This window comes from Mustelus asterias, unplaced genomic scaffold (assembly GCF_964213995.1).
Source record: "Mustelus asterias unplaced genomic scaffold, sMusAst1.hap1.1 HAP1_SCAFFOLD_397, whole genome shotgun sequence".
NCBI lineage: Eukaryota > Metazoa > Chordata > Chondrichthyes > Carcharhiniformes > Triakidae > Mustelus > Mustelus asterias.
In genome coordinates, this window is record NW_027590352.1 from 118,096 (window position 1) to 140,187 (window position 22,092).

The 22,092-nt window shown below is 56.6% G+C and overlaps 1 protein-coding gene across 1 annotated transcript in view; it reads right to left on the reverse strand.

Annotated features, from left to right (window-relative positions):
• Nucleotides 1-4,541: 4,541 nt before the first annotated feature.
• Nucleotides 4,542-22,092, reverse strand: part of LOC144486561 (neurexin-2-beta-like) — a 252,004-nt gene continuing 234,453 nt past the window's right edge. The window contains exon 4 of the mRNA XM_078204617.1: nt 4,542-4,663. Coding sequence (XP_078060743.1) covers nt 4,542-4,663 — 122 coding nt within the window. The remainder of the gene's footprint in view (nt 4,664-22,092) is intronic.

Genomic DNA, 22,092 nt, shown 5'->3' on the forward strand with positions numbered 1-22,092 from the left:
GAGCACAGAAATCTAGAGGCAGGCTTCACGGCCTGTCCGGCCTGTCTGGTTCCCCAGGGAGAACAAAAATTGAGGCAGGCTTTGAGGCCTTCCCACCTGGATATATCCATAGTCACAGGCTATCCTCTAGATGCACCCTGCCCCACCGTCCTCCCAAACCCAGACAACGTCTCTGTTTCTCTCTCACCCAGAACGGTCTGTCCGCTGCAAATTCAGTGCAAGTGACCTCATACTGACCTTCTGGCCAACGACCTATCGAATGGCCGAGCAGGCTTGAAGGGGCCAAATGGCCTTACTCCTGCTCCTAATTTTGAGAGCCCCGCCCTCTGGCCAATCCATTGGCCACTTGATGTCTGTGTCGGTATGCGCAATCTTCTTGGAGATTCTCTCCACTTGGAGCCAGCAGTTTGCGTTGTCCATGGTAGTCATACCATTGGCCACAGGACCTAGCATTTTCCCTGAATTCCCCCTCTCAAAAACTTCCAAAATCTCCATGAGGCCACCTCTGACCTGAAGGTGGTGGGTGAGCCGCCATCTTAAACCTGCCACAGTCCCTGTGAGGCGTAGGTACATCCACAGTGCTGTTAGGAAGGGAGTTCCAAGATTGTGATTGGACATCAGTCAGTCCCCGTGTGTGGTGTAGGTACACCCACAGTGCTGTTAGGGAGGGAGTTCCAGGATTGCGATTGGACATCAGTCAGTCCCTGTGTGTGGTGTAGGTACACCCACAGTGCTGTTAGGGAGGGAGTTCCAGGATTTTGACCCCAGCCACAGTGAAGGAATGGCTGATATATTTCCAAGTCGGGATGGTGAGTGGCTCGGAGGGGGAACTTGCAGGTGGGGGTGTTCGCCATGTGTCTGCTGCCCCCCCCCTTGTCCTTCTAGGTGGTAGAGGTGGTGGGTTTGGAAGGTGCTGTTGAAGGAGCCTTGGTGAGTCGCTGCAGTGCATCTTGTAGATGGTACACACTGCTGCCACTGTGCGTCGGTGGTGGAGGGAGTGAGTGTTTGTGGTTAGCGTGTCGATCGAGCGGGGCTGCTTTGTCCTGGATGGTGTCGAGCTTCTCGAGTGTTGTTGGGAGCCGCACTCATCCAGGCAAGTGGAGAGTATTCCATCACACTCCTGACTTGTGTCCTTGTAGATGGTGGACAGGCTTTGGGGGGAGTCAGGAGGTGAGTTACTCTCCGCAGGATTCCCAGTGGACAGGCTTTGTGGGGAGTCAGGAGGTGAGTTACTCTCCGCAGGATTCCCAGTGGACAGGCTTTGTGGGGAGTCAGGAGGTGAGTTACTCTCCGCAGGATTCCCAGTGGACAGGCTTTGTGGGGAGTCAGGAGGTGAGTTACTCTCCGCAGGATTCCCAGTGGACAGGCTTTGGGGGGAGTCAGGGGGTGAGTTACTCTCCGCAGGATTCCCAGCCTCTGACCTGCCCTGGTAGCCACAGTATTTATACGGCTGGGTCCAGTTCAGTTTCTGGTCAATGGCAACCCCCAGGATGTTGATAGTGGGGGAGAGGGATTCAGTGATGGGAATCACTCTCCAACAGTGCGGTGCTCCCTCAGCACTGACCCTCCGACAGTGCGGCACTCCCTCAGCACTGACCCTCCGACAGTGCGGCACTCCCTCAGTACTGACCCTCTGACAGTGCGGCACTCCCTCAGTACTGACCCTCCGACAGTGCGGCACTCCCTTAGCACTGACCCTCCGACAGTGCGGCGCTCCCTCAGTACTGACCCTCTGACAGTGCGACACTCCCTCAGCACTGACCCTCCGACAGTGCGGCACTCCCTCAGCACTGACCCTCCGACAGTGCGGCACTCCCTCAGTACTGACCCTCTGACAGTGCGGCACTCCCTCAGCACTGACCCTCCGACAGTGCGGCACTCTCTCAGCACTGACCCTCCGACAGTGCGGCACTCCCTCAGCACTGACCCTCTGACAGTGCGGCACTCCCTCAGCACTGACCCTCCGTCAGTGCGGCACTCCCTCAGCACTGACCCTCCGACAGTGCGGCACTCCCTCAGTACTGACCCTCCGACAGTAAAATTTCATACAAGTCTCTCGGGCATTCGGCACAGCTCAGAGGGTGACTGTTCAGTGTGTCGCCGAGATTTGCCCCATCGAGGAGGGGGGGGAGCGACACATGGCCCCACCTCCTCAGCTGATTCAGAAGCCCCCGTCCCTAATGAAGTGATCTGACCTGTCCTTCCATAGGCTGGCATTGCAGTCCTTGCCCAGTCTTGGCACACTTGTTTAAGCCTACCCTCTCCTGTTGGCCATGGTACCCTCCAAGCAATTGTTTCTGCTGTCGGTTGGGGGGGAACCCCCAGAAACTCTTTCCTTCTTGAAGGATCTCCCCTCTCCCCCCCGGGTCTCAAGAACATCTGTCCAACCGATGGGTACATCCGATCGTATCCATGCTCCTGTTGGATCCCAGCTCGGAGGCAGGGACCCTGGGCTGGTTCTCTCTCTCCCCCCCGCCACCCTGCATCCCAGGCCAGGAATCCTGGCATCCTGTCCCGGACTACTCCGACTGCCGTGTCCCGGATTGGAACTGACCCCGTGGTTCCCCCGCCAGCACCCCTCCCCCAGGGAAGGGCCGAAGGATCTCTACTGCCCCGTGCGGAAACCATGGCGAGTAAAACATTCTGGAAGAAATACACCGCCCCTCGATTCGAGCCCCTCCACACTCCCCCTCCATGGCCCACCGTAATCCGTTACCCAAATGCGACCCTGACAGATGGGGTGTTGAGGGGGAGGGAGGGTTTGTGACGGAGGGCACCATTTTTTGTTATCCATCTGTGGGACATGGGCGTCGCCGGCTGGGCCCAGCATTTATTGCCCATCCCTAGTTGCCCCTTGGAGGGCAGTTGGGAGTCAACCACATTGGCTGTGGCTCTGGAGTCACATGTAGGCCAGACCGGGGTAAGGACGGCAGATTTCCTTCCCTAAAGGGAACCAGATGGGTTTTTCCGACAATGGGTCATCAGTAGATTCTTAATTCCAAATATTTTTTATTGAATTCAAATTCCACCATCTGCCGTGGCGGGATTCGAACCCGGGTCCCCAGAACATTAGCTGAGTTTCTGGATTAATCGTCAAGTGATAATACCACTCGGCCATGGCCTCCCCTGGTCAAATTGGCGGCCTATCAAACCGTATGGTCTAATGTCCCCATCTCCTCTCTCCACCGGGTGGCCCAGAAGATGGCCCCTCGGACGGGGGAGGGTGGGGGCAAATGATTGTCCCAGGCAAGGGGCGGTTGGTACCACGCCCACGCCAACCCAAGACCCCTCAATCCTCGACACCTATTTCTCTCTCAGCCTCCTCCCTGCCCTGCCCCACACTCTGGCAACTTCAACCTCCCCCCTTGGGATCTTCTGGATTTAGACCGACGGCGAGTTTGGGGGGAAAAGGGAGTGCGATGGGGGTGAACTCTCTCGCCCGACATTCCGTTGAACCCCGAACTCTTCCCTTGGAACCTTCTAGAATTAGACCGACGGCAGGTTTTGGGGGGAAAAGGGGATGCGATGGGATGGGGGGGAAACTCTCTCGCCCGACATTCTGTTGAACCCCAAACTCTTCTGTTGGAACCTTCTGGAATTAGACTGGCGGCAGACCTGGGGGGGAAAAGGAGGTGCAATGGGATGGGGAGGAACTCTCTCGCCCAACATTCTGTTGAACCCCGAACTCTTCCCTTGGAACCTTCTGGAATTAGACCGACGGCGGGTTTGGGGGAAAAGGAGGTGCGATGGGGGTACGAGTGGGGCGGAGGGGGGGGGAACTCTCCAGCCCGGTTGAATTTTTCCAGTCAGAATTCTCTGGGACGAGCAGGCTTGGGGGCATTGGAGGAGGTGGGGAGGGGCGGGTGGGGGGTGGAGGGAGGAAGGGAGCTGCGGTGGATAGGGAGGGTGGGTTTGCGGCCTACCGGGCCCTGCCTAGCGCCCCGACTGAGGATGAATTCGGAACGAGGATCCATCTTTCTTCCCCCTTTGCCACCCCCAACGCGACCCTCCCCAAGGCGGGAGGAGAGGGCGGTGGGGTGGGTGGGGCGGTGGTGGGGGCGGGGAGGAGTCGGAGGGCATAGAGGCTCCGGCTGGGCCGCAAAAAAAAAAATGGCGTAGGCCCCTAGCAACGGCCATCCGGGGCCCACGCACACACACACGCACGCACGCCCACACACACGCCAACACGAGACAAAACAGCGGGAGATAACACAGAGAGAAGATTACATTTCCCGCTCCAACCACGACAGAATCGCCTGGACAGATTTCGGCCGCGATTCCAGGCCAATTTTTTTTCTCTTTTTAAAAATCTGGCTGGTTTAATTTTACTCAGACGTTTTAGCATTTAAAAAAAGAATTAAAATAGAATTATTGCTGGGTTAAGTTAAAGTTAAGGTTTCATCTCTTCCCACCGGGCCTTCTCCCCTCCGCCCTGCCTCCCCTCCACCACCAACCTCTCTCTCTTTCTTCCTTGCTGCCCGTGAATTATTATTTTTTTTTTTGCCCTTCATTTTTTTGTGTTTTTGTTGTTTAAAAAAAAGTTAAAAGTTTTTAATTAATTGTTTTCTTTTACCTTTGTCAAGAAGCCACTCATCTACTACCCTGCCGAGCCGATACGGAATTCGTTGCCTAGCGATCGCCAGTCGCTCATTATCATAGTTCCCTTAAGAGGTTTAAAAAGACATTTCAGCAGGTTAACATCCGCAAAGGTTCAAAGGTCAACAGTTAACACTTTTTAACGTTTTTTTTTTGTGCCGGGTGTGGGAGTTGGCGAATGTCCTCTCCCCTCGCCTTTCATCGCCCCCACTCCCCCAACTCCACCTCAGATAAAGGCCCGAGAGTGTGAGGTTTAGCCAACAGGGCCGCAATCTCCATGGTTGACGTCATTTTTCCCTCCACCAGCAAGAACCCTCCCACTCCCTCCTGTCCGGCCCCCCAAAACCTTTTCCACGGTAACTTGACCGAGAGAGAGAGAGAGAGTGTGTGTGGGCGCGGGTGTGTGTGTGTGTGGGGTGGGAAGTGGACTATCCCGGGAAAAAGGGCGGTGGGGGCGGGGGGAAAGCAGGGATCTGTAATGGAGGTTGAAACAAAATGGCCACCGCCCCAGCTATGTTGTTATTTTTTCGACCAGTTTCTATGTGTGGGGCGGCCTTGGGAACGTGACTGAAAGAAGGTTTGGGGGGTGGGGGAGGGGGGTGAATGTAGCCTATCCGGAAGGGGGGGAGGAGGGATCGAAACAGGGGAGCGTAGGCCAAAACAAAATGGCCACCACCCCGGCTTTATTATTATTTTTTATAACCGCTTGTGTGGGAGGACGGCGGGGGGGGGGGGGGCTTTCCTTGGGAACGTGACTGAAAGAAGATTGGGGGGTGGGGGAAGGGGGTGAATGTAGTCTATCCAGAAGGGGGGGAGGAAGGATCGAAACGAGGGAGCGTAGGCCAAAACAAAATGGCCGCCACCCCGGCTTTATTATTATTTTTTATAACCGTTTGTGTGGGAGGACGGCAGGGGGGGGGCTTTCCTTGGGAACATGACTGAGAGGGGGCGGGGGGGGGGCGGTGAGTGTAGTCTATCCGGACGGGGGGAGGAGGGATCAAATCGGGAGTGCGTACCCCAAAACAACATGGCCACCGCCCCGGCTATATTTTGTTTACACCCGTTTGGGTGTGTGGGAGTCCGGGGGGGGGCTTTCCTCGGGAATGTGACTGAGAGAAGGGGAGGGGTGTAGCCTCTCCTGGCCCCAGGGATAGGGGAGGGGGGAGGGATTGAAACGGGTGCATCGACCAAAATGGACACCGCCCCGGAATTATTTATTTTTTACTCGTTTCTGTGTGTGGGAGGGCGGTGGCGGGGGAGCTTTCCTCAGGAACGTGACTGAGAGAAGTGGGGGGGAGAGTGTAGCCTATCTCGGCCCCGGGGAGGGGGGGAGGGAGATCGAAAGGGGTGCGTAGGCTGAAACAAAATGGCCACCGTCTTGTTTGGGGGGTGCTTTCCTCGGAAACGTGACTGAGGTGGGGGGGGGGGGGCGGGGTGGGGAAGTGTAGCCTCCCCGAGGGTGTTGTGAGGGTGGGGGGGGATAGTTCGTAACAGGGGTGTGTAGGCTGAAACAAAATGGCCACCGTCCCAGCTTTGTCCTTTTATACCCGTTTCTCTGTGGGGCGGAGGAGGGGTGGGTTTTCCTCGGGAACGTGACTGAGAGGGGGTGGGGGGAGAGTGTAGCCTATCCTGGCTCTGGGGCGGGGGGCGGGGGAAGGGATGGAGGGAGCGAAACGGTTGCGTGTGCCAAAACAAAATGACCACTGCCCCGGCTTTATCTTTTTTTCCACTTTCTGTGTTTTGGTGGGGAGTGGGAAATTCCTCAAAAACATGACTGAGAGAGAGGGAAGCGTAGCTTATCCCATCCTGTGGTTGGGTTGGGGGGGGGAATTGGAATGGGTGCGTGGGGCGAAACAAAATGGCTGCCTCCTGGCTTTTTTTTACTCATTTCTGTGTGTGTGGTGGGGTGGTGGAGGGGGGGGGGGGGGGTGCCTTTCCTCCGGAATGTAACTGAGAGAAGTGGGCAGGGTAACCTATCCCGGCACAGGGCGGGAGGTGGGGTGAGAGGGGGGCGGGGAGGGGGGAGATGGGTGCGTGGGCCAAAACAAAATGGCTGCCTCCTGGTCTTAGTTTTGTCATGTTTCTGTGGAGGTTTCCCCTGAGAATGTGACTGAGACGGGGGGAAGATTGGCCTATCCTGGGGCTGGTGGGAGAGTTGGGGGTGGGGGGGGGCGATGGTGGGGGAAGGGGGGTTACAGAATCGAAATGAGGCAAGGGCCAAAACAAAATGGCCGCCTCCTGGTCTTATTTTTGTGATGTTATTGTGGAGGATTTCCCTGAGAATGTGACCGAGAGAGGGGCTGAAGGGGAACCTATCCTGGGGCTGGTGGGAGAGTGGAAGGGGTGGAACGGGGGGGAGGGGGGGGGGCGGAAACAGGTCCGAAATGGGTGCAAGGGTCAAAACAAAATGGCCGCCTCCCCGGCTTTATTTTTTTCTGTGTGTGTGGAGGGGTGGGGAGGCTTTTGCTCAAGAACATGACTGAGAGAGGGGGAAGGGTAGCCTATCCCAGTAGGGACGGTGGTGGGGACGGGGGGGGGGGGGATTGAAACGGGTGCGTAGGCCGAAACAAAATGGCCACCACCCCAGCTTTGTTTTGTAATGTTTCTGTTGGGGGAGGCGGGGTGTTTCTCTGAGAATGTGACCGCGAGAAGGGCGGGGGGGTGGGGTGGGGGGTGTATGGCAGCCTATCCTGGGGGTGGGGGAGAGAGAGGGTGGGGTGGGGGGCAGCCAAGGTCAGATATTTAAAAAATGAGGTTCACTGAATCCAGCTGACCCCAAATGGAGGACCCAGAATGTGACCTCAACAAGGTCAAGGAGGCTGGCAAGGTGTCATTGATGGGTGCCCAAAGGGTTCCCAGTCTCTAGGCAATGGGTGCCCAGTCTCTGGGTGTTTGATGGGTGCTCTCTCTCTTTCTCTGGGTGATGGGTGCTCTCTCTCTCTCTCTGGGCAATGGGTGCTCTCTCTTTCTCTGGGTGATGGGTGCTCTCTCTCTCTCTCTGGGTGATGGGTGCTCTCTCTCTGGGTGATGGGTGCTCTCTCTCTCTCTCTCTCTGGGTGATGGGTGCTCTCTCTCTCTCTCTGGGTGATGGGTGCTCTCTCTCTCTCTCTGGGTGATGGGTGCTCTCTCTCTCTCTCTCTGGGTGATGGGTGCTCTCTCTCTCTCTCTGGGTGATGGGTGCTCTCTCTCTCTCTTTCTCTGGGTGATGGGTGCTCTCTCTCTCTCTCTGGGCAATGGGTGCTCTCTCTTTCTCTGGGTGATGGGTGCTCTCTCTCTCTCTCTGGGTGATGGGTGCTCTCTCTCTCTCTCTCTGGGTGATGGGTGCTCTCTCTCTCTCTCTGGGTGATGGGTGCTCTCTCTCTCTCTCTGGGTGATGGGTGCTCTCTCTCTCTCTGGGTGATGGGTGCTCTCTCTCTTTCTCTGGGTGATGGGTGCTCTCTCTCTCTCAGGGTGATGGGTGCTCTCTCTCTCTGGGGGATGGGTGCTTTCTCTCTCTCTCTGGGCAATGAGTACTCTCTCTCTGGGCGATGAGTGCTCTCTCTGGGGGATGGGTGCTCCCTCTCTCTGGGCAATGGATGCCCTCTCTCTCTGGGCAATGGATGCCCTCTCTCTCTGGGCAATGGGTGCTCTCTCTCTCTGGGAAATGGATGCTCTCTCTCCCTCTCTGGGTGATGGATGCTCTCGCTCTCTCTCTGGGCGATGGGTGCTCTCTCTCCCTCTGGGTGATGGGTGCTCTCTCTCTCAGGGGAATGGGTGCTCCCTCTCTGAGCAATGGATGCTGTCTCTCTCTGGGCGATAAGTGCTCTCTCTCTCTCTCTGGGCGATGGGTGCTCTCTCTCTCTGGGCAATGGGTGCTCTCTCTCTCTGGGCAATGGGTGCTCTCTCTCTCTGGGTGATGGGTGCTCTCTCTCTCTCTCTGGGCAATGGGTGCTCTCTCTCTCTGGGCAATGGGTGCTCTCTCTCTCTGGGCGATGGGTGCTCTCTCTCTCTCTCTGGGCAATGGATGCTCTCTCTCTCTGGGCAATGGGTGCTCTCTCTCTCTGGGTGATGGGTGCTCTCTCTCTCTCTCTGGGCGATGGGTGCTCTCTCTCTCTGGGTGATGGGTGCTCTCTCTCTCTGGGTGATGGGTGCTCTCTCTCTCTCTCTGGGCGGTGGGTGCTCTCTCTCTCTGGGTGATGGGTGCTCTCTCTCTCTCTCTGGGCAATGGGTGCTCTCTTTCTCTGGGCGATGGGTGCTCTCTCTCTCTCTCTCTGGGCGATGGGTGCTCTCTCGCTCTCTCTGGGTGATGGGTGCTCTCTCTCTCTCTCTCTCTGGGCAATGGGTGCTCTCTCTCTCTGGGCGATGGGTGCTCTCTCTCTCTCTCTGGGCGATGGGTGCTCTCTCTCTCTCTCTGGGCAATGGGTGCTCTCTCTCTCTGGGCGACGGGTGCTCTCTCTCTCTCTCTCTCTCTGGGCGATGGGTGCTCTCTCTCTCTCTGGGTGATGGGTGATCTCTCTCTCTCCGGGCAATGGGTGCTGTCTCTCTCTCTGGGCAATGGGTGCTCTCTCTCTGGGTGATGGATGCTCTCTCTCTCTGGGCGATGGGTGCTCTCTCTCTCTCTCTCTGGGCAATGGGTGCTCTCTCTCTCTGGGCAATGAATGCTGTCTCTCTCTGGGCGATGGGTGCTCTCTCTCTCTCTTTGGGTGATGGGTGCTCTCTGTCTCTCTGGGCGATGGGTGCTCTCTCTCTGGGCGATGGGTGCTCTCTCTCTCTCTCTCTCTGGGTGATGGGTGCTCTCTCTCTCTCTCTCTGGGCGATGGGTGCTCTCTCTCTGGGTGATGGGTGCTCTCTCTCTCTGGGTGATGGGTGCTCTCTCTCTCTCTCTGGGCGATGGGTGCTCTCTCTCTCTCTCTCTCTGGGCGATGGGTGCTCTCTCTCTCTCTCTGGGTGATGGGTGCTCTCTCTCTCTCTCTGTGCAATGGATGCTGTCTCTCTCTGGGCAATGGGTGCTCTCTCTCTGTGCAATGGGTGCTCTCTCTCTCTGGGCGATGGGTGCTCTCTCTCTCTGGGTGATGGGTGATCTCTCTCTCTCTGGGCAATGGGTGCTCTCTCTCTCTCTGGGCAATGGGTGCTGTCTCTCTCTCGGGGCAATGGGTGCTCTTTCTCTGGGTGATGGGTGCTCTCTCTCTCTCTGGGCAATGGGTGCTCTCTCTCTCTGGGCAATGGGTGCTCTCTTTCTTTGGGCAATGAATGCTGTCTCTCTCTGGGCGATGGGTGCTCTCTCTCTCTCTTTGGGTGATGGGTGCTCTCTGTCTCTCTGGGCGATGGGTGCTCTCTCTCTGGGCGATGGGTGCTCTCTCTCTCTCTCTCTCTGGGTGATGGGTGCTCTCTCTCTCTCTCTCTGGGCGATGGGTGCTCTCTCTCTGGGTGATGGGTGCTCTCTCTCTCTGGGTGATGGGTGCTCTCTCTCTCTCTCTGGGCGATGGGTGCTCTCTCTCTCTCTCTCTGGGCGATGGGTGCTCTCTCTCTCTCTCTGGGTGATGGGTGCTCTCTCTCTCTCTCTGGGCAATGGGTGCTCTCTCTCTCTGGGTGATGGGTGCTCTCTCTCTGGGTGATGGGTGCTCTCTCTCTCTCTCTCTCTGGGCAATGGATGCTGTCTCTCTCTGGGCGTTGGGTGCTCTCTCTCTGGGCGATGGGTGCCCTCTCTCTGGGCAATGGGTGCTCTCTCTCTGGGCAATGGATGCTCTCTCTCTCTCTCTCTGGGCAATGGGTGCTCTCTCTCTCTCTGGGCAATGGATGCTGTCTCTCTCTGGGCAATGGATGCTGTCTCTCTCTGGGCGTTGGGTGCTCTCTCTCTGGGCGATGGGTGCTCTCTCTCTGGGCAATGGGTGCTCTCTCTCTGGGCAATGGATGCTCTCTCTCTCTCTCTGGGCAATGGGTGCTCTCTCTCTCTGGGCGATGGGTGCTCTCTCTCTGGGCAATGGGTGCTCTCTCTCTGGGCAATGGATGCTCTCTCTCTCTCTCTGGGCAATGGATGCTCTCTCTCTCTGGGCAATGGGTGCTCTCTCTCTCTCTCTGGGCAATGGGTGCTCGCTCTCTCTGGGCGATGGGTGCTGTCTCTCTCTGGGCAATGGGTGCTCTCTCTCTCTGGGTGATGGGTGCTCTCTCTCTCTCTCTCTGGGCGATGGGTGCTCTCTCTCTGGGTGATGGGTGCTCTCTCTCTCTCTCTCTGGGCGATGGGTGCTCTCTCTCTCTCTCTGGGTGATGGGTGCTCTCTCTCTCTCTCTCTGGGCAATGGGTGCTCTCTCTCTCTGGGTGATGGGTGCTCTCTCTCTCTGGGTGATGGGTGCTCTCTCTCTCTCTCTGGGCGATGGGTGCTCTCTCTCTCTCTCTCTGGGCGATGGGTGCTCTCTCTCTCTCTCTGGGTGATGGGTGCTCTCTCTCTCTCTCTGGGCAATGTGTGCTCTCTCTCTCTCTGGGCAATGGGTGCTCTCTCTCTCTGTGCAATGGATGCTGTCTCTCTCTGGGCGTTGGGTGCTCTCTCTCTCTGGGCAATGGGTGCTCTCTCTCTCTCTCTGGGCAATGGGTGCTCTCTCTCTCTCTCTGGGCAATGGATGCTCTCTCTCTCTGGGCAATGGGTGCTCTCTCTCTCTGGGTGATGGGTGCTCTCTCTCTCTCTCTGGGCAATGGGTGCTCTCTCTCTCTGGGCAATGGATGCTGTCTCTCTGGGCAATGGATGCTCTCTCTCTCTGGGCAATGGGTGCTCTCTCTCTGTGCAATGGATGCTGTCTCTCTCTGGGCGTTGGGTGCTCTCTCTCTGGGCAATGGGTGCTCTCTCTCTCTCTCTGGGCAATGGGTGCTCTCTCTCTCTCTCTCTGGGCAATGGGTGCTCTCTCTTTCTGGGCAATGGGTGCTCTCTCTCTCTGGGCGATGGGTGCTCTCTCTCTCTGGGCAATGGGTGCTCTCTCTCTCTCTCTGGGCAATGGATGCTCTCTCTCTCTCTCTGGGCAATGGGTGCTCTCTCTCTCTGGGTGATGGGTGCTCTCTCTCTCTCTCTGGGCAATGGGTGCTCTCTCTCTCTCTCTGGGCAATGGATGCTCTCTCTCTCTGGGCAATGGATGCTCTCTCTCTCTGGGCAATGGGTGCTCTCTCTCTCTCTCTGCGCAATGGGTGCTCTCTCTCTCTGGGCAATGGATGCTCTCTCTCTCTCTCTGGGCGATGGGTGCTCTCTCTCTCTCTCTGGGCGTTGGGTGCTCTCTCTCTCTCTCTCTGGGCAATGGATGCTGTCTCTCTCTGGGCGTTGGGTGCTCTCTCTCTCTGGGCAATGGGTGCTCTCTCTCTCTGGGCAATGGGTGCTCTCTCTCTCTGGGCAATGGGTGCTCTCTCTCTCCCTGGGCGATGGGTGCTCTCTCTCTCTCTCTGGGCAATGGATGCTATCTCTCTCTGGGCAATGGTTGCTCTCTCTCTCTCTGGGCAATGGGTGCTCTCTCTCTCTGGGCGATGGGTGCTCTCTCTCTGTGCAATGGATGCTGTCTCTCTCTGGGCGTTGGGTGCTCTCTCTCTGGGCGATGGGTGCTCTCTCTCTCTGGGCAATGGATGCTGTCTCTCTCTGGGCGATGGGTGCTCTCTCTCTGGGTGATGGGTGCTCTCTCTCTCTCTCTCTCTGGGCAATGGGTGCTCTCTCTCTCTGGGCAATGGGTGCTCTCTTTCTTTGGGCAATGAATGCTGTCTCTCTCTGGGCGATGGGTGCTCTCTCTCTCTCTTTGGGTGATGGGTGCTCTCTGTCTCTCTGGGCGATGGGTGCTCTCTCTCTGGGCGATGGGTGCTCTCTCTCTCTCTCTCTCTGGGTGATGGGTGCTCTCTCTCTCTCTCTCTGGGCGATGGGTGCTCTCTCTCTGGGTGATGGGTGCTCTCTCTCTCTGGGTGATGGGTGCTCTCTCTCTCTCTCTGGGCGATGGGTGCTCTCTCTCTCTCTCTCTGGGCGATGGGTGCTCTCTCTCTCTCTCTGGGTGATGGGTGCTCTCTCTCTCTCTCTGGGCAATGGGTGCTCTCTCTCTCTGGGTGATGGGTGCTCTCTCTCTGGGCAATGGGTGCTCTCTCTCTGGGCAATGGATGCTCTCTCTCTCTCTCTCTGGGCAATGGGTGCTCTCTCTCTCTCTCTGGGCAATGGATGCTGTCTCTCTCTGGGCAATGGATTCTGTCTCTCTCTGGGCGTTGGGTGCTCTCTCTCTGGGCGATGGGTGCTCTCTCTCTGGGCAATGGGTGCTCTCTCTCTGGGCAATGGATGCTCTCTCTCTCTCTCTGGGCAATGGGTGCTCTCTCTCTCTCTCTGGGCGATGGGTGCTCTCTCTCTCTCTCTGGGCAATGGGTGCTCGCTCTCTCTGGGCGATGGGTGCTCTCTCTCTCTCTCTGGGCGATGGGTGCTCTCTCTCTCTCTCTCTGGGCGATGGGTGCTCTCTCTCTCTCTCTGGGTGATGGGTGCTCTCTCTCTCTCTCTGGGCAATGGGTGCTCTCTCTCTCTGGGTGCTGGGTGCTCTCTCTCTCTCTCTGGGCAATGGGTGCTCGCTCTCTCTGGGTGATGGGTGCTCTCTCTCTCTCTCTGGGCGATGGGTGCTCTCTCTCTCTCTCTCTGGGCGATGGGTGCTCTCTCTCTCTCTCTGGGTGATGGGTGCTCTCTCTCTCTCTCTGGGCAATGGGTGCTCTCTCTCTCTCTCTGGGCAATGGGTGCTCGCTCTCTCTGGGTGATGGGTGCTCTCTCTCTCTCTCTGGGCGATGGGTGCTCTCTCTCTCTCTCTCTGGGCGATGGGTGCTCTCTCTCTCTCTCTGGGTGATGGGTGCTCTCTCTCTCTCTCTGGGCAATGGGTGCTCTCTCTCTCTGGGTGATGGGTGCTCTCTCTCTGGGTGATGGGTGCTCTCTCTCTCTCTCTCTCTGGGCAATGGATGCTGTCTCTCTCTGGGCGTTGGGTGCTCTCTCTCTGGGCGATGGGTGCTCTCTCTCTGGGCAATGGGTGCTCTCTCTCTGGGCAATGGATGCTCTCTCTCTCTCTCTCTGGGCAATGGGTGCTCTCTCTCTCTCTGGGCAATGGATGCTGTCTCTCTCTGGGCAATGGATTCTGTCTCTCTCTGGGCGTTGGGTGCTCTCTCTCTGGGCGATGGGTGCTCTCTCTCTGGGCAATGGGTGCTCTCTCTCTGGGCAATGGATGCTCTCTCTCTCTCTCTGGGCAATGGATGCTCTCTCTCTCTGGGCAATGGGTGCTCTCTCTCTCTCTCTGGGCAATGGGTGCTCGCTCTCTCTGGGCGATGGGTGCTGTCTCTCTCTGGGCAATGGGTGCTCTCTCTCTCTGGGTGATGGGTGCTCTCTCTCTCTCTCTCTGGGCGATGGGTGCTCTCTCTCTGGGCAATGGATGCTCTCTCTCTCTCTCTGGGCAATGGATGCTCTCTCTCTCTGGGCAATGGGTGCTCTCTCTCTCTCTCTGGGCAATGGGTGCTCGCTCTCTCTGGGCGATGGGTGCTGTCTCTCTCTGGGCAATGGGTGCTCTCTCTCTCTGGGTGATGGGTGCTCTCTCTCTCTCTCTCTGGGCGATGGGTGCTCTCTCTCTGGGTGATGGGTGCTCTCTCTCTCTCTCTCTGGGCGATGGGTGCTCTCTCTCTCTCTCTGGGTGATGGGTGCTCTCTCTCTCTCTCTGGGCAATGGGTGCTCTCTCTCTCTGGGTGATGGGTGCTCTCTCTCTCTGGGTGATGGGTGCTCTCTCTCTCTCTCTGGGCGATGGGTGCTCTCTCTCTCTCTCTCTGGGCGATGGGTGCTCTCTCTCTCTCTCTGGGTGATGGGTGCTCTCTCTCTCTCTCTGGGCAATGGGTGCTCTCTCTCTCTCTGGGCGATGGGTGCTCTCTCTCTGTGCAATGGATGCTGTCTCTCTCTGGGCGTTGGGTGCTCTCTCTCTGGGCAATGGGTGCTCTCTCTCTCTCTCTGGGCAATGGGTGCTCTCTCTCTCTCTCTGGGCAATGGATGCTCTCTCTCTCTGGGCAATGGGTGCTCTCTCTCTCTGGGTGATGGGTGCTCTCTCTCTCTCTCTCTGGGCAATGGGTGCTCTCTCTCTCTGGGCAATGGATGCTGTCTCTCTGGGCAATGGATGCTCTCTCTCTCTGGGCAATGGGTGCTCTCTCTCTGTGCAATGGATGCTGTCTCTCTCTGGGCGTTGGGTGCTCTCTCTCTGGGCAATGGGTGCTCTCTCTCTCTCTCTGGGAAATGGGTGCTCTCTCTCTCTCTCTGGGCAATGGGTGCTCTCTCTTTCTGGGCAATGGGTGCTCTCTCTCTCTGGGCGATGGGTGCTCTCTCTCTCTGGGCAATGGGTGCTCTCTCTCTCTGTCTGGGCGATGGGTGCTCTCTCTCTATTTCTGGGCAATGGGTGCTCTCTCTCTCTCTCTCTGGGCAATGGATGCTCTCTCTCTCTCTCTGGGCAATGGGTGCTCTCTCTCTCTGGGTGATGGGTGCTCTCTCTCTCTCTCTGGGCAATGGGTGCTCTCTCTCTCTCTGTGGGCAATGGATGCTCTCTCTCTCTGGGCAATGGATGCTCTCTCTCTCTGGGCAAAGGGTGCTCTCTCTCTCTCTCTGCGCAATGGGTGCTCTCTCTCTCTGGGCAATGGATGCTCTCTCTCTCTCTCTGGGCGATGGGTGCTCTCTCTCTCTCTCTGGGCGTTGGGTGCTCTCTCTCTCTCTCTGGGCAATGGATGCTGTCTCTCTCTCTGGGCGTTGGGTGCTCTCTCTCTCTGGGCAATGGGTGCTCTCTCTCTCTGGGCAATGGGCGCTCTCTCTCTCTGGGCAATGGGTGCTCTCTCTCTCTCTCTGGGCGATGGGTGCTCTCTCTCTCTCTCTGGGCAATGGATGCTATCTCTCTCTGGGCAATGGGTGCTCTCTCTCTCTCTGGGCAATGGGTGCTCTCTCTCTCTCTGGGCGATGGGTGCTCTCTCTCTGTGCAATGGATGCTGTCTCTCTCTGGGCGTTGGGTGCTCTCTCTCTGGGCGATGGGTGCTCTCTCTCTCTGGGCAATGGATGCTGTCTCTCTCTGGGCGATGGGTGCTCTCTCTCTGGGCGATGGATGCTGTCTCTCTCTGGGCGATGGGTGCTCTCTCTCTCTGGGCAATGGGTGCTCTCTCTCTGGGCAATGGATGCTGTCTCTCTCTGGGTGATGGGTGCTCTCTCTCTCTGGCAATGGGTGCTCTCTCTCTCTCTCTGGGCAATGGATGCTCTCTCTCTCTGGGCAATGGGTGCTCTCTCTCTCTGGGCAATGGGTGCTATCTCTCTCTCTGGGCAATGGGTGCTCTCTCTCTCTGGGCAATGGGTGCTCTCTCTCTCTGGGCAATGGATGCTCTCTCTCTCTGGGCAATGGGTGCTCTCTCTCTCTGGGCGATGGGTGCTCTCTCTCTGGGCAATGGATGCTGTCTCTCTCTGGGCGTTGGGTGCTCTCTCTCACTGGGCGATGGGTGCTCTCTCTCTGGGCAATGGATGCTGTCTCTCTCTGGGCGTTGGGTGCTCTCTCTCACTGGGCTTTGGGTGCTCTCTCTCACTGGGCGATGGGTGCTCTCTCTCTGGGCAATGGGTGCTCTCTATCTCTCTCTGGGCAATGGGTGCTCTCTCTCTGGGCAATGGGTGCTCTCTCTCTCTGGGCAATGGGTGCTCTCTCTCTCTGGGCAATGGATGCTATCTCTCTCTGTGCAATGGATGCTCTCTCTCTGGGCGATGGGTGCTCTCTCTCTCTCTCTCTGGGCAATGGGTGCTCTCTCTCTCTGGGCAATGGGTGCTCTCTCTCTCTGGGCAATGGATGCTCTCTCTCTCTGGGCAATGGGTGCTCTCTCTCTCTGGGCGATGGGTGCTCTCTCTCTGGGCAATGGATGCTGTCTCTCTCTGGGCGTTGGGTGCTCTCTCTCACTGGGCGATGGGTGCTCTCTCTCTGGGCAATGGATGCTGTCTCTCTCTGGGCGTTGGGTGCTCTCTCTCACTGGGCTTTGGGTGCTCTCTCTCACTGGGCGATGGGTGCTCTCTCTCTGGGCAATGGGTGCTCTCTATCTCTCTCTGGGCAATGGGTGCTCTCTCTCTGGGCAATGGGTGCTCTCTCTCTCTGGGCAATGGGTGCTCTCTCTCTCTGGGCAATGGATGCTATCTCTCTCTGTGCAATATATGCTCTCTCTCTGGGCGATGGGTGCTCTCTCTCTCTCTGGGCAATGGGTGCTCTCTCTCTCTGGGCAATGGGTGCTCTCTCTCTCTGGGCAATGGATGCTCTCTCTATCTGTCTGGGCGATGGGTGCTCTCTCTCTCTCTCTGGGCAATGGGTGCTCTCTCTCTCTCTCTCTGGGCAATGGATGCTCTCTCTCTGGGCGATGGGTGCTCTCTCTCTCTCTGGGAATGAATGCTGTTTCTCTCTGGGCAATGGATGCTCTCTCTCTGGACGATGGGTGCTCTCTCTCTCTCTGGGTGATGGGTGCTCTCTCTCTCTGGGCAATGGGTGCTCTCTCTCTCTCTCTGGGCAATGGGTGCTCTCTCTCTCTGGGCAATGGGTGCTCTCTCTCTCTCTCTGGGCAATGGATGCTCTCTCTCTCTGGGCGATGGGTGCTCTCTCCCTGGGCAATGGATGCTCTCTCTCTCTGGGCGATGGGTGCTCTCTCTCTCTCTGGGAATGAATGCTGTTTCTCTCTGGGCAATGGATGCTCTCTCTCTGGACGATGGGTGCTCTCTCTCTCTGGACGATGGATGCTCTCTCTGGGCAATGGATGCTCTCTCTCTGGACGATGGGTGCTATCTCTCTCTCTCTGGACGATGGGTGCTCTCTCTCTCTCTCTGGGCGATGGATGCTCTCTCTCTCTGGGCAATGGGTGCTCCCTCTCTGGGCGATGGATGCTCCCTCTCTGGGCAATGGGTGCTCCCTCTCTGGGCGATGGATGCTCCCTCTCTGGGCAATGGGTGCTCTCTCTCTGGGCAATGGGTGCTCTCTCTCTCTGGGCAATGGATGCTCTCTCTCTGTCTCTCTGGACGATGGGTGCTCCCTCTCTGGGCAATGGATGCTCCCTCTCTGGATGATGGATGCTCTCTCTCTGGGCAATGGTTGCTCTGTCTCCTCATCCCCCCATCTATCTTGCTCACAAAGCTATACATGAATATTTGACCGAGGGTTTGGACATCTCTCTCGAAGTCCAACGATCTACCTGACCTGGACAATCTATGAGCTGGTCTTTGTCAAGGACAATCTGTGGATAGATCTTACTTTGGAAGGGATGATCTCAAAGTCTGTAATGGCCCTTGAAGAGCTCTCAGGGTGCGGAGGTCCACCTCAATGAATGAAGGACAATGTTGGAGCTTATCGGGCTCCCCCTGAGTGGCCAGCCACAAAGGATTGGCTCCCTAAACGACGTGACAAGATCGAAGAGGGAGCAGGGAGCAAATAGTGATCACAAGCCAGCGATCCCACAATGCCACCTGAATCGGACAACAGTGCGCCTTGGCGACTGGCTACACCGCTAAATGTAAGGGATGACCCCCCCCCGCTTCCCCTACTCCACCTCCTCTACCCCCTTTAACAAAGAACCTGTTCCTTCAACGCACCAATGAGAGGGCAAGAGATCTGTAATCAACCAACTGGGTTGTCGGAGATTTGGCCACTTTCCAATCCCAGCTGGCCAATCGAGTGCTCGTTCCCCCCCCCCCCCCCAGCACTGTGAGATTCTCGGAGTTGCCCACTCCACCCCACTACACAAACTGGCCTTGACAATGGGTACCCCTGACACCGGATTAGAGGGCATCCCCCCAAATTCAGGACTGACCCCTAACTCGTCCCCAAACAAGCCCAACTCTCGTGTTAAGTCAATGGCCCACCAATTAATACCAAATGCTTAGGTTAAATCATTGTGTGTGTGTGTGTTGGTGTGTGTGTGTATACGTGTGTGAGAGTGGATTACACTTGTGGTTTTTAAGACCAGTTAACACACAATGTTACCCATTTACACAAAACTTTTAGCCTGGGTTTTATAGAAGGGTTTAAGCCAGCAAGCTTAAGTCAAAAGCAAGAAGCTGTTTTATGTAACATTTTTAAACAAAGTGGCAGCGAATTTACACGACCTTTGGTGCCCTCGTTTTCACGGGAACTCGACCGAGCTCTGCAGGGGTTGTTGGCTCAGCTGCGAAGGCAAAGTAAGGTCAAGCCACAGAACCCTGTTTTGTTTTAAAGGGGAGTTAAATTCACTTTTAGCTTCAAGCGCCACGACAGAACCATGCGTTCCTTCGAGATTATATCCCGCCTTTATCCGCACGGCTCCTCTCAGCGCTGTTATTTAACGGTTATTGAGTCTTTATGTTTTCCTTCCTCGCAAGGTTATTTCTTTTACTTGGTCTTTTGTTACTGTCATTGTTGTTGTGGACCGCGTCGACTTTGTTTGTGCTGTTGACGACACCGCGGGGGGCGGGGAGGTAGGGGGAGGGGGTGAGGAGGAGGAGGGGAAGGGGGGAGCGGGTGGAGAACACGGGGAATGTACGGGAGTTGGGATTAGTGTCGGTCGGTCAGCCCCCCGTGCTTGCGCCGCCGTACAGCCGGATGACGGATGAACATTCACCTCGCTGACATTTTCCCCGCATTTTCACCCCTCGATGCCCCCACCCCCCCCCCACCTTCCCCCTTAACCGCCCCCCCACCACCTCCCCCCACCCCCCCCCCCCCCCCCGGACATCTCTCCATTTCAGTCCCCAATGACTGAGGGGTAAGGAGTCGCCCCAAGATCCGCCACCCTCCACGTGGATAAGTTCCTCCTTGGCGCAGTCCAAAATGGCTGACCCCTCATCCCGAGATTGTGTTTTCTCCAATCAACCCCCCACAACCCTCCCGCCGACTTCCCCTACCCCACCCGCTAACAGGGACAACCTTTCGAGAGGCACGGTGGCACAGTGGTTGGCACTGCTGCCTCACAGCGCCAGGGACCCGGGTTCGATTCCCAGTCTCGGAATATGCGTGGAGACTGCACGTTCTCCCCATGTCTGCGTGGGTTTCCTCCGGGTGCTCAGATTTCTTCCCACAGTCCGAAAGACGTGCAGGTGAGGTGGATTGGCCGGGATAAATTGTCCCTTCGTGTCCAAAGATGTGCGGGTTAGGTAGATTGGCCATGCTAAATTGCCCCTTTGTGTCCAAACATGTGCAAGTTTGGTGGATTGGCCATGCTAAATTGCCCCTTTGTGTCCAAAAATGTGCAGGTTAGGTGGATTGGCCATGCTAAATTGTTCCTTAGTGTCCAAAGATGTGCGGGTTAGGTGGATTGGCCATGCTAAATTGCCCCTTAGTGTCCAAAGATGTGTAGGCGAGGTGGATTGGCCATGCTAAATTGCCCCTTAGTGTCCAAAGATGTGTAGGTGAGGTGGATTGGCCATGCTAAATTGCCCCTTAGTGTCCAAAGATGTGTAGGTTCGGTGGATTGGCCATGTTAAATTGTCCCTTAGTGTCCAAAGATGTGCGGGTTAGGTGGATTGGCCGTGCTAAATTGCCCCTTAGTGTCCAAAGATGTGCGGGTTAGGTGGATTGGCCGTGCTAAATTGCCCCTTAGTGTCCAAAGATGTGTGGGTTAGGTGGATTGGCCGTGCTAAATTGCCCCTTAGTGTCCAAAGATGTGCGGGTTCGGTGGATTGGCCATGCTAAATTGCCTCTTAGTGTCCAAAGATGTGCGGGTTAGGTGGATTGGCCATGCTAAATTGCCCCCTAGTGTCCAAAGATGTGCAGGTTAGGTGGATTGGCCGTGCTAAATTGCCCCTTAGTGTCCAAAGATGTGCGGGTTCGGGGGATTGACAGAGAGCCGGTTCCCCGAACCCGGGGGGGGGGGCCACACCCCCACGGGCTACGGGACGGTCTGCACGGTTGCGCGGGTAGGCTCGGGGGGACAGCTAACGTCCTGAATGTGTAGCGTCGTCGCCGGGACGCGAATGCGAGTGGGTTTGAGAGCGTCTCTTTGCAGCGAGGAGTCTCTGAGAGCTCGCAGATTCCACTTGTCGAAGCGTGCATAATGTCCGACCTCGGGTACGGATGATGACTTGTCGAGGGGTTGCGGAGCACTCTTGATTTTTAATTGGGCGCTCCGCCAGGTTCACGGCTGGCTGCCTGTCTGTGATTGAAGTGCTGTTATCCCTGACACGCATGATGAATCACCGATTGTTAAAAGGCGACCTTTTGTTTTGCTCACAGCTTTTATTCAGAGTCATTAAACGCGCAATTTTACATCAGTGCTGTTGTCGCACTCGCTGCCTTCCCCGGACCTCTGCTCCCACTGCCTGTTTCCCTCGCCGCGCCCCTCCCCGCCAACACGATCCCCCCTCACCCCCCCCCCCCCCCCCCCCCGCGAGCCGCCTCGCAGCCCACCCACCCCTCTCCGCAACACGATGCTTTCCGTGTCATCGCCATCACGTGGCTCCTGTACCAGTCACAGTTCACCAGCCCCGCACATTCTGGGACTCGACGCTGACTCCTCTCCATTCTCCTTCTGCCTTCCTCCCCTGTCACTGCGTGACCTGATTACACGCCCCGTTTGCAAACTGCCCCGTTTTAAATTAGCGTACTTCAGTTCAAATCGCTGCTCGTTAACTCTGCACACACGCATTCATCTCTGTGAGCTCTTCCCTACCTCTGTAATCCCCTCCCCATCTCTGTAACCCCGTCCCTATCTCTGTAACCCCCTCCCTATCTCTGTAACCTCCTCCCTATCTCTGTAATCCCCTCCCCATCTCTGTAACCCCCTCCCTATCTCTGTAACCCCCTCCCTATCTCTGTAACCTCCTCCCTATCTCTGGAATCCCCTCCCTATCTCTGCAACCTCCTCCCCATCTCTGTAATCCCCTCCCCATCTCTGTAACCTCCTCCCCATCTCTGTAACCCACTCCCTATCTCTGTAAAACCCTCCCTATCTCTGTAATCCCCTCCCTATCTCTGTAAAACCCTCCCTATCTCTGTAACCCCCTCCCTATCTCTGTAACCCCCTCCCTATCTCTGTAATACCCTCCCTATCTCTGTAATCCCCTCCCTATCTCTATAACCCCCTCCCTATCCCTGTAACCCCCTCCCTATCTCTGTAACCCCCTCCCTATCTCTGTAACCTTCCCCCTATCTCTGTAACCCCCTCCCTATCTCTGTAAACCCTCCCTATCTCTGTAACCCCCTCCCTATCTCTGTAATCCCCTCCCTATCTCTGTAATCCCCTCCCTATCTCTGTAACCCCCTCCCTATATCTGTAATCCCCTCCCTATCTCTGTAACCCCCTCCCCATCTCTGTAACCCACTCCCCATCTCTGTAACCCCCTCCCCATCTCTGTAACCCCCTCCCTATCTCTGGAACCCCCTCCCTATCTCTGTAACCTCCTCCCCATCTCTGTAACCCCCTCCCCATCTCTGTAACCCCCTCCCTATCTCTGTAACGCTCTCCCTATCTCTGTAATCCCCTCCCTATCTCTGTAACCCCCTCTCTATCTCTGTAACCCCCTCCCTATCTCTGTATCCCCCT